Source organism: Mesoplodon bidens (genome assembly GCF_964165515.1).
Source record: "Mesoplodon bidens genome assembly, chromosome: 12".
In the NCBI taxonomy this organism is placed as follows: Eukaryota; Metazoa; Chordata; class Mammalia; order Artiodactyla; family Ziphiidae; genus Mesoplodon; species Mesoplodon bidens.
Genome location: NC_138168.1, coordinates 43,807,976 through 43,823,420, shown reverse-complemented (window position 1 = coordinate 43,823,420; position 15,445 = coordinate 43,807,976). Strand labels below are relative to the sequence as shown.

Genomic DNA, 15,445 nt, shown 5'->3' with positions numbered 1-15,445 from the left:
GCTTTGCCCCCCAAGCCCAACTAATTCTAATTAGAACTACATTTCTTCTAATCAAATCATCCCAAATTAAACTCAGATAAGATAATGTAAAGAAATCAGAACTTTAAACTCTGGGACACTGCATAAAGTCTTCAGCTTTGTAAATGCTGAAATTATTATCAGTGAGGCAAAGAGTTTGGAGTTGTTTTTTTGTTTGTTTTTTTACTTAAACATATCCCTCTGTAATATAAAATAAATAGAAAACTATCGATATGAAAAGAATAAGGATTTTGAACATGTTTACTGAAAAATTATCTGAAAGGGAGGCCTGCAGGGACTATCTTTCCTATAGAAAATAAAATGTCCACATTATTGTGAGGCCAGGGCCGTTCACGCCCGTGGCTTTGTGTGGGGCGGTGGGAAGCCCGAGCTCTGTGAGCTGGCAGGTCTCAGTTCAAATCCCAACTCCATTACTGATGCCCTGGGTGACAGGGGTCTGGTTTCTTATCCTTTCTGAGCCTCATCAGCAAAACAGAGATTAAACTATTTGCCTTCGGGGTTATGAGAATACAGAGACGTGATATAGGCAAAGCTCTGAGCCCAGTGCCTAGCGTCTAGTAACACTCCATCAATATGGATTTCACTTCCCTGATTAAAAAACCAACAAACAGATCGTCACTGTCTGAAGCGTATCGGGCTGTAGGATGTCACCACATCACCGAGAAGAGATGCTGCCTGAGGTTTTAGGCTGTGGAAGAGTAATGGCTCCCACAGCTTGTATACTTTAGACCCAGCAGGCCTGTATTTAATTTCTGTCCCACTATGAGGAGGTCCCCAAACTGTCACTAGTTTCCAGATGAAGAAAGTGGGGCTCAGGGTTATTAAGTTACCTGCCCAAGGTCATAGAGCTCCATAGCCCTTGCACTTGACCTCTTCAGGGCCATTCTGCCCTGAAGCAAACTGGAAAACTAGAAGGTAACGTTGGGGAGAAATGTAAATCACATTAGAAACTGCAAATAATGATTACATTTCACGCAGGCAAGATCTCCAGGTCTAAAACACTGACAGTCTAGCCGGAGCGGGCACCGCTGTGCCGGGCACTAAGAAGCAGTGCTACAGACAAAATCCTCAGCCTTCCTTCTCTGAAGGCCACCCCCTAAGGCCCTCACCTGGCACCCAACCTATACTGGTTCAGGGAGTCCGTGCCTGCTTAGAGCAGACCTGGTACCAGTTAAGTGCCCCCGCAGTGGGTGCCTGGACCCTAAAAATGCCACATGGAGAGTTAGAAATCATAGGGGCAATCAGAAGGTTCTGCAGAGAGAGACAGAGAAGTGAAAGGGTGTGTGGCTTGTATATTTTTAGGGCGTTTTAACTCAAAACCAAGACAAGCTGACCAGGGAAGCCTGTTAAGAGCACTGGTTCTAGAGTCACTGTCTGGGTTTGACTCCTAGCTCTGTCACCTACTAGCTGACTTTGGGCAAGTTGCTTCACTTTCCCTCTGTAAAATGGGGTAACAATGAGCATCTCCAAGTATTGGGATTACAGGTTATTATCTTCTTTTATGTGCTCCTGTGTTTTCCGAAACCTCTCATGTATTACTCTTGAGAAAAAAATACACAACACATATTAAATTTTTCAAGCAGTGGTGATGTCACCCAGGAGAACCTGGACAGCTCTCCCGCCCAGCGTACAGGCCTCTCCCTGACACTCCGTGCTGGAAACGGCCACCCCCAGCTGCCGTGAGTCCAAGCTTGCTTTTATCACACCTTCCTAATATCAAGAGGGGCCGATGCACACTGGGCATGAAGAGCATTTGAGCAGCAAAAGCAGAGAGAAAGGATGTCAACAAAGCTGTTATTAAACAATGTAGGTGCTGTCAATGGTTTTCATAGCAAGGTTGCACAGAATCTGCCCAACCCAAAAGGAAGAATTCACCAAAACACATAGTTGAATTGTCTTTAGGACAAAACCAGTCCATATCAGTTCACAATCCCGTAGCCAAAACCTTTGGGACCAGACGTGGTTGGGGATTCAGAAAATTTTGAATTTGAGTAAGGCAATATGGTGCCCACACTGCATGACATACCACCCCCAGCGGGGTCTCCTGAAGCAGCACCCTGCAGCAAAACATGGGAATACTCACACTAAAGAAACAAAGACTGTAACTGGCCTCCCATCAGTGAGGGTCAGGCATTGCCACTAAATGAGTTTGTGCAGTACTTCAGCTTTCAGAGCTTTTGGGGTTTCAGAACTGCAGGAAAAGGATTGCAGACCACCATCTCCATCTTTTGGATTATTACTTTTATGAATCTTCCCTAACATTGATAAATTATGGTTATGGATCCTAAAAGTAAACATGACTATTCAAGCAATATGAAAAAGCCATAGTGGCTCATATTCCCAGGTATCAGGCATAGTCAAAGTCCAAAGTATGCGAATAAATTCAACATATATCAAGGCAAGGGGAAAGCCAGGAGATAATAAGCCAGGCAAAAAATATAATAGACAACTATTTATGACACACTTAAATTTATTAGAAATACAGACTTCAAGTCCAATCAGTTCAAATCAGCCTTTTCACCTTCTATGCGACATGCTCTTTAGCAGGACCGCTCTGTGAGAAACCACGATTATCAAACCGTTTGTCAGGACAAACAAAACTGATAACATGTTCACCCCAGGAAGAGCTGAATTACAGGGGTGAGCCAGAAATCACAGAGCAGTTTATTTAGCCTTTGGAAAGGAAAGGCCCTCGTAGGCCCTTCTGAATGTTTCTGAGACTTGTTTCTTCTCAGAACAGAAGTTTGCCAGACACTGTGGTGTAAGTCTGCTTTCAACCCTCTCCCAGGAACCCCTGTGCAAGCAGTGGTGTCCGGCTATGGCCTTTCACGTCACACACCTCCTCCAACTCTGCTCTCCACAAAAACCCCATTTTATACACTAACCCAGCTTCTACCCTAGAAACTGAAGCCTAGAGTCATGTGACTACTTTTTAAGATCCACAGATGACAAATAAATACAGTTTGTCTCAGTCCTGGGCAACAACCCATTTAGAAAGCACTTTCATCTAGGTTCACAGTTTGCTAAATATAAAAATTATGATTCAACAGGAAATTGGGTAAGTCAAGCAGAAATTTCAGCATGTTTTTGAAGATTTTGCTGTCTCAGTTGTTATAGTTCTTAACCACAGCTTCGAGTTGTGGACACAAAAACTTGACACAATGTTTATTGGCTGCTGTTTTTAGCATGCACACGTAAGATGCTTAGTAACAATGCTGATGAGGAAATCAGTCTAAGATTTTCCTAAGTACTACAGAAATTCCCACTGGTCACAAAAGTCATCTGATTGATAAGAAATTAGTTCTGAAGGTAATAAAATAGTTTTGAACTGAATATTAGTTTGGTTTCATAAAAGATCATGTGCACCAAAAAAAGTATGAAGAATATAACAAACACCTGTGTACCCAAAAATAGTTTGGTCAAATACTAACTTTATTTTCATTCTCCTCCTTATTTCAAAGAAATAAACATTACAGATATTGTTAATGCTCTCTGTGCGCCTACCCCATCCATTCCCCTCCCCAGGGGTTACCACCACTCTAAATTGAATGATTATTTTTATCATGCTTGACTTTACATGTTTACCACATAGATCTGTAACCATAAACAACACATGGCATTGTTTCTCCAACTTAATTTTTTCATGTAATGTTATGTTTGTAGTCATTTCATTCAATATTATAAATGTGCTCTGGTTCATTTTTCTAACTGCTATGTTCCATTGTGTGAATACACTTTGTAGCATTTCTAGCCTGTGATTTATATTGTTATATACTTTCTCAAACAGTTTAAAGTTGCAAAGGGCTGATTTCATATAGTTAATATAGTTTCATTTAAGGGAGCCACGATTTTGACTCAAGTATTGAACTTAAGAACAATGTGGATGTCAAGTTTTGCAACCTTCCAAGTGCTTTCACAAAATAATTTCTGTGCAGTCATTAAGATTGTAATCTACAGATGCTTGAGGCACTAGAGCTGGGTAACGGTAAGAGTGCTAAGACTGTTGTGAAAATAATAAAAATTTATCAAAATAAATGCCGACATGTGACCAAGCTGGACTAAGTTCCTGGAATTTTCAAAGAGTGAGCCAACATCAGACCTCTTTAGTGCAAATGATTATCCTACAGACGGAGATTCTGAGGATAAGATGAAGGAGTGCTGGGGACCTCTAAGAACACAGGAGCCTCACCTGTTTTGGTGTCTAGCCTGCTCCGGTCTGAGCTTCGGGAGCATAAGGAGGCCCCTGAATGCCTCTTCTCCTGGTCCCTGGGAGGAAGAGGAATACACACAACACTCAGCACAAAAGCCAAAGCAGTTCTCTTTTTGTTAAGTGTCAAGAGTCAACAGTTGGCTAAATATAATTTCTAAAGAAACCAGAAATGGAGTTTGGTACTCCATATCTCATTTAAAGCAACCTCTGATTTTCAACTGAGATTTACCTTTTAAAGACAAGTCAGATTTGCTTTACAATATGAAATACAGCTACTAGAAACAACAACAAAATAAATCCAAAGTTTATTTTGCAAATCAAAAAAACTGATTAAGGATCTACACCACAAGAGGTCACTGTTGCAGTAAGAAAGAACTCTGGTATGCTTGAATCACAAAAGCCTAGTAGCGTTTAGGGGCTGGAAAAGACCTCTTTCTCTCACACTCTGGTACACACGTGCTCCAGGCAAGAAGACCGTTCCCAAATTGGTCAGATGTGGCGAGAATCACACGGCAGGGTCAGATCTGGAACCCACGTCTCATTTTTCCAATTCACTGTTCTTTCCACTAAATCACTAAGTCTCCTGTCTCCATTTTATAATTTTAAAATTAATTAATATTCTCTAAAAAAATTTTTGTTAAAGAAATATTTGACATGATAAAAAATCGAAGGTAAATTCGAGCAGTCCCCAGATGACAAATATTTTGTGTTTCAAATGAAAATTTGGTGGCTGGCCAACAGCAGGATTATATGCCTGGGTTTTTTGTTTTGAAGCTTATATACAATGTAGAGATGGTCTATGAAGGACGTAACTTCTCTTTAGCTAGAGCTGATACTTAAAACATTTACTTTTAAATATCTGTACAAAATTCCAAGGTAAAAAAAAAAACTACTTAGAGAATAATAGTGCAAGTTTTACAACAAAAATTTCATTTTCGCCATCAAATATAATATTTGCCGCAAAAATCATAAAGAATGCACACTCATGTGGCCAGGGTCACCCATGAACATCTGTGGCTGTCCACTGCTCCTGCTTCCTGTGTAGTGAGATCCGCAGCAAATGTTCAGTGCTGTGTCTTGGCCCTTGGCCTTGAATACTGCCCCAAGGATTCGTTTCTCCAAATACCGTTTTTTCCATAAACATTTCCTTTTTTAAAAAACACTTGATTTAACACTTCCTTTTATCGTACAATAGAGAAAAGATCGAGTTACTCTCCCCAAAAGGGTCTACTTATTTACTACTCTGAAACAATTGCTTTATTTTTATATACAGTAAAATCATAGATCTGGTAGCAAGATGTTCTGGCCAATCCAAGAAAGAAATGGGGATGGGAGCCTTTCTGTCAACACTCTCAGAGTAGAGATGCAAATGGAGATCTCAAAGAAGACAGAAGTAAAGAAAAACAACACTACGAAAAGGTAGAATACCAAAAGTTTGGCAGGGTGTAAGGCCAAGGAAGTTCCCAGACTTCAATTCTAGAAATAGCAAGAAAGTTTGAGGACCACAGAGACAAGCCTTTCTTTTCATTATGGTCCTAAACAGCTACTGAAATCAAGCAGGATAGTTTGCATCTAATGCAAGTCCCTGATCCATCCTCCCTGAGGACATGGCCGTGATGAGGCTGCCTCCGTAAATACCACATTTGTGTGTCCCCATTTGGAGGGGCAGTTAAGAGGGGTCCTTCTTATCAAATACCAAACCTTGACAGTGCTGGGTCCTACTGGTTCTCAAGAAGAGCGCAGGGTCGGCATCCACTAATCCTCTGTGTGATCATCATGGTACAGTGGTTGAGTGTGCAGGCTCTGGACCTAAACTCCCTGGGGTCTAATCCTGGGTCCAAGTATTGTCAGCCATGTGGCCTTGGTAAGTTACTTAATCTCTTGGCCTTGTTTTCCTTTTCTTAAAATAAGGGCAATGTCTCTACTGAGCACAGTGACTGGTATGTTTGAAGAACTTAATAAATTGTCAATATTCTTTTTCTCTTTTGTTCCGAGTCAACAAGCACCTGTCTGAGCAGCCCAGTGCTGGGTGTTACTGTGATAAAGAACATATAAGACATTGCCCAGAAGTTTAAAATCTACTTTGAGGAACTAAGGACGTTTTTCTTTTTTTTAATGGAAAATTCTAATGGATTCTCTAATCAAATACTAGAACGTGAAATTCAGCAGGTTACAAGGACTAGAGGGATGCTGAGGAGGAAGTGATTACTGAGAGGGAGAAGTGGACCACAGGGTGGGACTTAAAAGCGTAAAAGTCAAACTGACAAATGACAACACTGCTCTCAGTGTGTGGGGGGGAGTAGCATGAGTGAAGGTAAGGAGGAGCACGAGAAGCCTGGTGGGTAGGGTAAGGGGGTAACTGCACAGGGCCAGCAATGTAGGAATAGGTCTCTGCTGGCAGGTATCAGGAACAGCCATCTGAAACTCTGCATTGAATCAATGGACCCAATTAGATGGGCGATAAGGGTCTGTCCTAGGTTCTTATACGAGGAAATGGTGAGGTTTGGAGTTATGTGATGATGAAAGTATTTAGGAGACTTGGAGGGAAGTAACAAGGACTCATTCTTTGAAGGTGATAGTGGGACTGGAGAAGCAGGAACAAATTCAAGAGACCCTATAAATGAAAAGTTGATAGGATTCAGTGGATGATTTCAGGCAGAAGAAAGATGAAAAGGCAGAGCTGGAGGAACAGGACAGCAGGGTTGCCATACAGAAATGGGGAGGTGAGAGAGCAGCACGGTTTGAGGGGTAAAGCAGGTCTCTGTTTTGCCATGTTGAGTTTCTGATGAAAAACGGAGCGTCAGCAAAGGAGATGTGGAAATCAGGAAAGGAGCTCCGTGAAAAGTCAAAGCAGTACTCCGGGACTAGAGTTATCAGAAGAGTGGCTCAAAGACCAGAATCTCAGGACACGGCCTTGTCTCAGATAGTCACAGGTAAAGGACAGACACAGGAAAACGAGTCCAAAGCAAGAAGACAGAGAAAACATGCTCTCGTGCAGTCCAGCATGTTGAGAAAGTGAGCATGACTGACAGGTCCAGGAAGATGAGGATGGAGGAAGAACCGTCCAGTCTGGAGAGGGTAAGCCTAACAGGGTTTCCGCGCAGCTCAGGACCCACAGAAAGCATGAAGCGGGGAGAGAAGCATCCAGAAAAGAAATTCGCTCTCTGCTCAAGACTAGATGCCCTTGTACTCAAAGAAGAACTGTCTCACTGTAACTTTTACCCATTGATCTTGGCTCTACTAATGAAACAAATCTTTATCCTTCTTTCTCTTGACCATCGTCGTGGTCACCACTTAAGTTCATCTCCTACGGCTTAAATCCTATGGTTCCGCCACTTCTTAGCTGTGTGACCTCGGGTTCAGTTTTTAACCTAAGCTTTGGTTTCCGTATCTGCATATGAGGGGGTGGTAAATAACAGTGCCCCCAACGTAAGGCTGTGGTGAGGATTCAACGACGTGATGTGGAATCGCTTAGCACAGTTCCAGGCACACAGTAAATACTCAGCAAGTGTTTACTACTATCACGGTTGTCATCACTGCTGTCATTAACAAACTCCAGTCCCTTCAACTGTTCCTCATCAAATCTCTCCGTCAGCCTGTTGAGTTACTCAGAGTGAGTGTCAGTTTGTCTGGAACCCAGCACTGAGCTAAAGGTATGGCCTGAGGAGCAAAGAGGAAAGCTTCTATATGATGCAGCCTAAAACCGCGTGAGCCGTTTTGGTGGTCACATCACAGTGTTGGTCAATTCTCGTCTTTTCTTCCATATGCAGCTAAAGGCAGATTTCCCCCATCTATGTTGGACTCATTAAATTTCAGTGTTATACTTGGCTAAGGGTTTCTGCCTATTAAATGTTTCTAGACCTTGATTCAAACATCCAGTATAATTGTTCTTCTTCTCAGCTTTCTGTTCCATGCTGTTAAAGACCATAATTAATTTTTTTGGAATATCTTTTGATGTACCAAGAATAAAACAATTCCAGAAAATATTCTTTAAAGCTCTTTTGTGAAATCCTTCTCTTTTTTTTGCGGTATGCAGGCCTCTCACTGCTGTGACCTCTCCCGTTGCAGAGCACAGGCTCCGGACACGCAGGCCCAGTGGCCATGGCTCACGGGCCCAGCCGCTCCGCGGCATGTGGGATCTTCCCGGACCGGGGCAGGAACCCGTGTCCCCTACATCAGCAGGTGGACTCTCAACCACTGTGCCACCAGGGAAGCCCTGTGAAATCCTTCTTGAAGCCCCCAAAAGACCATTTCATTAGGATATCTTCATCTACAAATAACAGAAACCTAATTCTAACTGACTTAAACAGTAACTGGTATTGGCTCATGTAACCCAAAAGTCAAGCACTACGGGTGGGTTTTAGGTGTGGTGTGATCAGGGCACTGGCTCCACCTTTCTGCAATTCTCTGAGCTCTGCCCTTCCTCTGGTTCCATCTGTAATCCGGTTGGAGTCCTGAGGAAAGCATAGTGCGTATGGCACTCCCAGGTCTCTCTGCTGTAGCCCACATGTTTCAGAGCAAAAACGAGGTCCTCTCTTCCCAATCATTAACAAGAGTCCCACCTTTCACTCTGAACAACCAGAACCAAGCTCTGTAGCCAAGGCAACGTCATACACTGACCGAGTTACTACTGCCCATCCATGCATCAGTCACATTGGCAACATCTACTTCTGGATCATCTACACTCCAAAGAAAGAAAAGTATATTTCTTTAAAAGTATTCCAAAATTCAGATTTTGCTATAATTCAGACAGTTCTTCCAATTATTATGACTGAGGTTCTTTAGTCAGGGGTCAGCAACTTTTTCTTAAAGAGCCAGACAGTATATATTTTACACTTTGTGGGCCAAGTGGCAAAACAGAGGCTATTAATGTAGGTACTTTTGTAACCGTTTAAAATGTAATGATTTTAAAATGCAGAAAAAAATTCTCAGCTTAAGGGCTATAAAACAAACAAACAAACAAAGAAACAGACGGCTGGCCAGATCTTGCTCCAGGGCTATAGATTGTTGACTCCTTCTCTGGAGCAATAGCTAAAAAGATATTAAGAAGCAGACTAAATGGTAGGATTTGGAATTAAGAAAAAAAATATAGTAAATTTCTTTCCATTTGGGAAAAAATTACATGTAAAAAAATGGAAAAGGAAATTTTAAAGGATATACATGATAAAAAGAAATTTAGGAAATCTGAGCTAACATTTTCCTTGCCCTAAGAAGATGACACTTCATTTTTAGAATTAGAGTCAAGTTGTATAGATTCCAGTCAGGTAGTAAATATCTTAGGCTCTGCAGTCACTCAGTCTCTGTCACAACTACTCAGTTCTGTGGCTATAGTGTGAAAGCAGCCAGGGACAGTAGGTAAATGAATGGGCGTGACTGTGTTCCAATAAAACTTTATTTACAAAAACAGGTAATAGGCTGGATTTGGCCCATGGGCCTTAGTTTGCTGGTCCCTGCTTTGTAGTCTCTTTGATTTTTTTTTACTGCAATTTAAGAATACCACCACCAAAAGGTGGTGGTCCCTTTATCATGTCCTCATAGCCTGAAACACCAGATGCACAGTTTCTAGACATTAGCACTCTGTCTTAATAACTAACACTAAAATAGAATTCTACTTAAATGGTTAAAGAGAAACACAGTGAAATTAAAGAACATGATTTTAAAGGAATGGTCCTAAGATCAAAATTTTGATAAAGTCCTCCAAGGTAACCATAGCATTGGGCTGGTGGTCCAAGATTTAAAATATACATTTTGTAAAGATGATGCATAGATTCTTGTACCTTTTTCAATGATCACTAACTGGTTATTACTCAAGTTCTATATGCAGAAACTTGATTGGACACTGCTTTGTAGCTAACCGCATTAGCTTAACTTAGTTAGGCTTCAATTCCCTTAGCTTAGGGTAAAAGCCCACCGTTTCACGCTCCCCTTCACCTGCACAGCTCCAGTCTCAAGGCGCCTCACGCGAGGAGCGCTGTAACTTTTCATTGCGGCAGCTACGGGTACTTCAGCACAGGGGAGAGTTGCTGGCGCTACCCTCTTCCGTGGCGTTACTGTGGAAATGATTCCACACCGGTTTCCACGATCTGCTCTCCATCCCAATGTCCCAGTGGGCTGCTCCAGCTCACACATCACCGTCTCCCACCAGAACTGCTACTGCTCCCCCGTCTCTGATCCTCCTTCACGCGGCTGCCAGCGTCACTCTCCTGAAAACCTCTCAGCACTCCACGTAGTCTACAGCCTCAGGACCCATGCTTCCACTACACTGGGCCATCTGCCTTTCTTTGAACCTGCCACCACCAAGTCCAATCCCCCTCTGCTTATGCTGCTCCTTTAGCAAAGAACATAGAGCCCCACCTCTTTTGAAAACCAGCCTCAAGGGGCAACCCAAACTCCACAGACCCCAGGAAACCTTCCCTGATCTTTCAGTCAGAGTTAGGTGCTCTCACCTCTAAACTCCCAAGGCACTTTCTTTCAATTCTCCTTTGATTCCTCCAGCATTAGAGTCAATCGTTGAACAGTGCTTCTAAAACTTTGTGTGAATTCAAATCACTTGGATACCTTATAAAAATGCAGATTCTAATTCAGCAGGTCTGGGGTGGAGCGTGAGATCCTGCATTTCTGACAAGCTCCCACGTGATACTGATGCTGCTGGTCTAGGGACCGCACTTGAGCCTCAGAGCCTGACATGCTGGTAAGGCTCTCATGGACAGGGTCCATTTGTGTATCTCCCAACCCCGCTAGCGCAGGGCTTTGCTTATCAACAAATTCTTATCGAATGGAAGCTGTCAAATAAGGCGGGATTCTACAAAGTCATTTTGATCAATGACTGTCTTTTCCGAATGCAAACAGTTTCTCAGCCACATTAATTAATTTCTTAAAAGAATAATGACTTCATTATTTTTGAAAAAATGATATATTTATTATTTTTTAAGGCCAGGCAATATAAGAAGTACAAAGAAGATTTAGAAAACCATCTAAGATCCCACCACCCAGAAATAAATATCGTTAATGTGTGGCAAACATCATTCCAGACATATTTTGCATATATTCAGATGAAAAGATAAAAGAATGAAAGAACAGAAGGGCGACTTAGAGGGAAGGGCAGATAAAAGATACATATAAATGGGATCATAGCATACGTGTCGTTGTGATTAAAAAGTAGGAAGTATAAATTTTACTTGAATATGTATGACAGAGAAACAGAAATTGAGGTGAAACCGAAGGAATTGTAGAACTTCAGATGAATGGGTCTTCACAAGAGACATTAGTTTCTAAAAGATCTCTCTAAAGTTAAGAAAAGAATGAAAAACATTAGGAGGCTAAAATCACTCTTTTTTAACTATATATTTCAATTTCAGACTATAGCTACTGACAAATCTACTCCGTACTATGAAGTGAAGCGATTAGTACTCACACTTCCTCCCAAGTACCAGTTTTGGTTCTTTATGCTAATATTACACTGTCAAGGTTTCTGTTCCGTAACCATCGTTTTCAGAGTTGTTTAGCTTTAATTCAGTAACTCACCATGAGTTTAATTCATTTAACTCACCATGAATGCTTTGACCATAGCTTCTCCATTCGAGTTCTGAATTTTGACTCATCATTTTGTTGTCAAAAAGTTTTCCAGAAAGTGCATGAGTACCATAGTCCCCAAATCCATTCGCATTTGAAAATGTCTGTTGCCTTTTTGCTGAAGGAACTTGGCTGGCAATGTAATTCTTGGGTTATCCTTCCTGTACTTAGGACTTCATAAGCCTTACTCCACTGTCTTGTGGCACCGAGAGGAGCTCTAACAGAGCCAGAGGCAGCCTGCCTTTTTTTCCTTCTATGTGACTTGCTTGTTCAGCCTGATGGCCATAGGATACCTTCTCGCATTTACCCACCCAATCAACAATTACTAATGGAGTGTGTACTATGTACTGGGTAGTATTCCGGTGCTGAGCACTGCTGGAGATGTCTTAGTGTGGATTACTCCATATCGAATTTTGTTGGGACATGATGTGTCCATTGGAGCTTCAGATTCAAATCTTTATTTCAGAAAGTTGTCTTCTATTATGTTGATATTTTTCTTTTCATTATCTCTGCCGTTCTCAGTGGGTTGTTGTGAATATTAAATGAGTTAATACATGTAAGTCACTTGGAAGAGTGCCTAGCACTTAGTCAGAGTAAGATGGAGGACGGGGAGGGGGAGGACAAGGATGACTTTCCTCTTCAGGAATACAAGTGTCATTCCTTCCATACCTATCTTAATCTCTCTGATGATTTTTCTATTTTCTTATTCATTTCTTTATGTATGATTTCCTCTAGCTTATCCACCATGTCTGATTGCATTTTCAGCTGCTTCTATTCTCACTTTTAATTTCTAATGCGGCTTTTCTCTCCATGTTTATACATTTTTCTTTCATTTCTTTTTTGAGAACTGTGAGCATATTTTCATTCTTTATGTGGGCTTAAAATCTCTAACTTGAATTCTTATAACCCAACAAAGAGCTCTTTTCGTCTTTTTTTAAAAAGAGGGTAACAACAGTATCTGTAATTTCTTTGACACTATGGACAATTGTTTTAACTCTCCTTATTCTTGGAGGGTAGTTCCTTTTGTGATCCATTTCCTTCATCTGTCTTTTGTTATGTTCCTCACAAAGCCCATGCTCAAGTTCCATGTTAACTCTTGTGCTAACATTATTTATCTTGAAACAGAGCCAGGTATTTGTTGAAGAATGAAAATGGTCCACGGAGGGAGAGAACTGGGGTGCTCAGTAGCTTCAACTTTAGTTTTCCTGAATATCCATCCACCAGGTCTGTTATTTTTCTTGACCTGCAGTGTGTGTTCCCTTGGTTTGTATGTACCAGGTTTCATGACTCACAGAAAAGCCTCTTTACAGGCTAGGTTCCTTGGGTTCTAATCTATCAAACTCCCTCCCCCATAAACACACACACCAACTGGCTGGATCACAGGAAAGGAGGAGAGTGTGTCACCCTCAACTCTATTCCCCCTGTGTCACTTCACGCTCTGGATCTTTTCCTTTTTTTTTGGCCATGCCGCACAGCTTATGGGATCTTAGTTCCCTGACCAGGGACTGAACCTGGGCCCTCAGCAATGAAAACACGGAGCCCTAACCACTGGACCACCAGGGAATTCCCCACACTCTGGATCTTGAAGGGGGCCTCTACTGTGGCTTCCCCACTTCTCCTGTCATTTCTTTAATTAAAGACTACTGGATACACCTTTCTTAAATAAGAGACTCGCTTTTAGTGAAATTTGTTTCTTGCTCAAGTCTGAGGAGGTGTCTGCTCTCAAATTACCCCCTTGTCCTCATCTGTATTTCATAAAGTCTAGCAGGTTAACTAGACCCTTTTGGTTGCAATATTCCAAGTGACATAAAACTAATCTTAAGTACCATTAGCTGTTCCTGTCAAAATAAATCAATAAAGGAAAGAAGAAAGATAAAAAAGGAAAGAAAAGAAAAAGGAAGGAAGGAAGCAAGGAAGAAGAGTGTAAGAGAGAGAGAAAGAAAAAGGAACATACTGGCTCATGAAACAGAGCAGTCTGCACTGTGGATGTGGTGGCCTCAGGCACAGCTGGATCTAGGGGTTTATATGTCATCCTTGAACTCAGTCACTGTCTCCATTCCTCGGCTCTGTTTATACATCACTTCCCAGACAGACTCACCCTCCACAAGGCAATGAAATAGCCACTGTTGGCTCCAAGACAACATCATCTTTACAGCTTGTGAACTTGGAGAAAGAGCACTTTCCCCAAAGGCTTTGGCAAAAGTCCCAGGGAAGGATTCAATTGGTCTGGCTTGGATCATGTACCCACCTCTAAACCAACTGCTATCATTCCACAGCCTATAGTGAGGGCTGGGAGGAGATGGAAGTGAAGGAGAACACTTTTTTCCACTTTATAGATTAGAAAACTGACCCCCTGAAAGTGTTCAGAGACTTGTCAAAGAACATACAGCTGAATCAAGTGGCTGAGAGAGAACCAATTCTAAATCCACAGACTCTGGCCCCCCAACAAAGAGTTCTTGACTCTCCACAACTGACTGCTGTTGGGCTTTCCTCCTAAAAATCACATTTCCAAACCATGAGAGTTTGAACAGTATTTATACAGAAAGCCTTAAAAGGTTTGAAAAAGCAGATGTATAAAGGGATTCATCAGGTAGAACCACTGGATGGATGATGGATGGAGATATACACACATACATATTCTAATGGAAGCTATTTTCAAAACATATGGCAACATAAAGTAAGAGAAGACGGGGTATTGCTAAGAGCAGGCCTGCCAAACCTTGACTGACTCCTCAAACAGACACATGGACTGTCGTACTTGGCACGCTGTTTGAAGACGACAGTTCAATAGGGGCTAGAGATTGCGTTCTCTCCTGGAAGGTGAGAGAGGGCCCCCTCCCCGCCCACCTTGCTTGCAATGATGCCTTGCTCAGCAAGTCCTTTTTCCATTGTGACCAGCATAAAGTTAAACTCCAGTCCATCCCAGGTCTGAGCTTATTCTAAATTAAAGGTTTCCCTAAAATCAATGTGGTTTCATTGAATTAAGCTACTCCTTTCTCTCCCTGGTCCAAGAAGCCCTGACATAAAGGTGGAGGTTCCCACGCCGGACTGGCAGCAAGGAGCCTGCGCGGGAACGTGACCTCACTTCCTCTGTCCCCTTTACACAAGCTGCTCGCACTCCTTCTCAGCCCTCAGCCCACTGTCGGCTCCTGCTGCCCCCTCTTCCACTTATGCAATCCCGTCCCTCCCTTCTCCTGCCAGCCCAGTTCACTGACAAGAGTCTTCATTTTCCACCTTCTGGTGTAAACATGAAAACATGTTAATTGAGGGTAGGGCTTTAGCATCAAGACTGGGAATACTCCACTGCAGAGCAAAGATCATTTCTTGGAATTACTCACTTAAATGTTTACCAGAAACAACTATCAAGTGTTCCAGATTGATTCACAAATGTAATTAGTGAAAGAACTGCGAATAGTTTCCATTTTCTGGTTTGTTTTAATCCTACTGTATAAAAATATTTTGTGGGGAATCACCTCAACAAAAGTTCCTTCCAATGACTAAAGGAGGTAAAGATTCCGAAAGCCAAAATGTTACTGGAAGTTAAACTTGCCAGAGTGTATGGCAAACCCCAAACAGACACAATCACTATACGATGCAAAAGCCGTCCTAACAAGGCAAAAAGAA

At 42.0% G+C, this 15,445-nt stretch overlaps 1 protein-coding gene across 1 annotated transcript in view; it reads right to left on the bottom strand.

The window, feature by feature from the left end:
* Positions 1-15,445, bottom strand: part of ARMC2 (armadillo repeat containing 2) — a 104,336-nt gene that overhangs the window by 64,908 nt on the left and 23,983 nt on the right. The window contains exon 6 of the mRNA XM_081250532.1: positions 4,229-4,305. Coding sequence (XP_081106658.1) covers positions 4,229-4,305 — 77 coding nt within the window. The remainder of the gene's footprint in view (positions 1-4,228; positions 4,306-15,445) is intronic.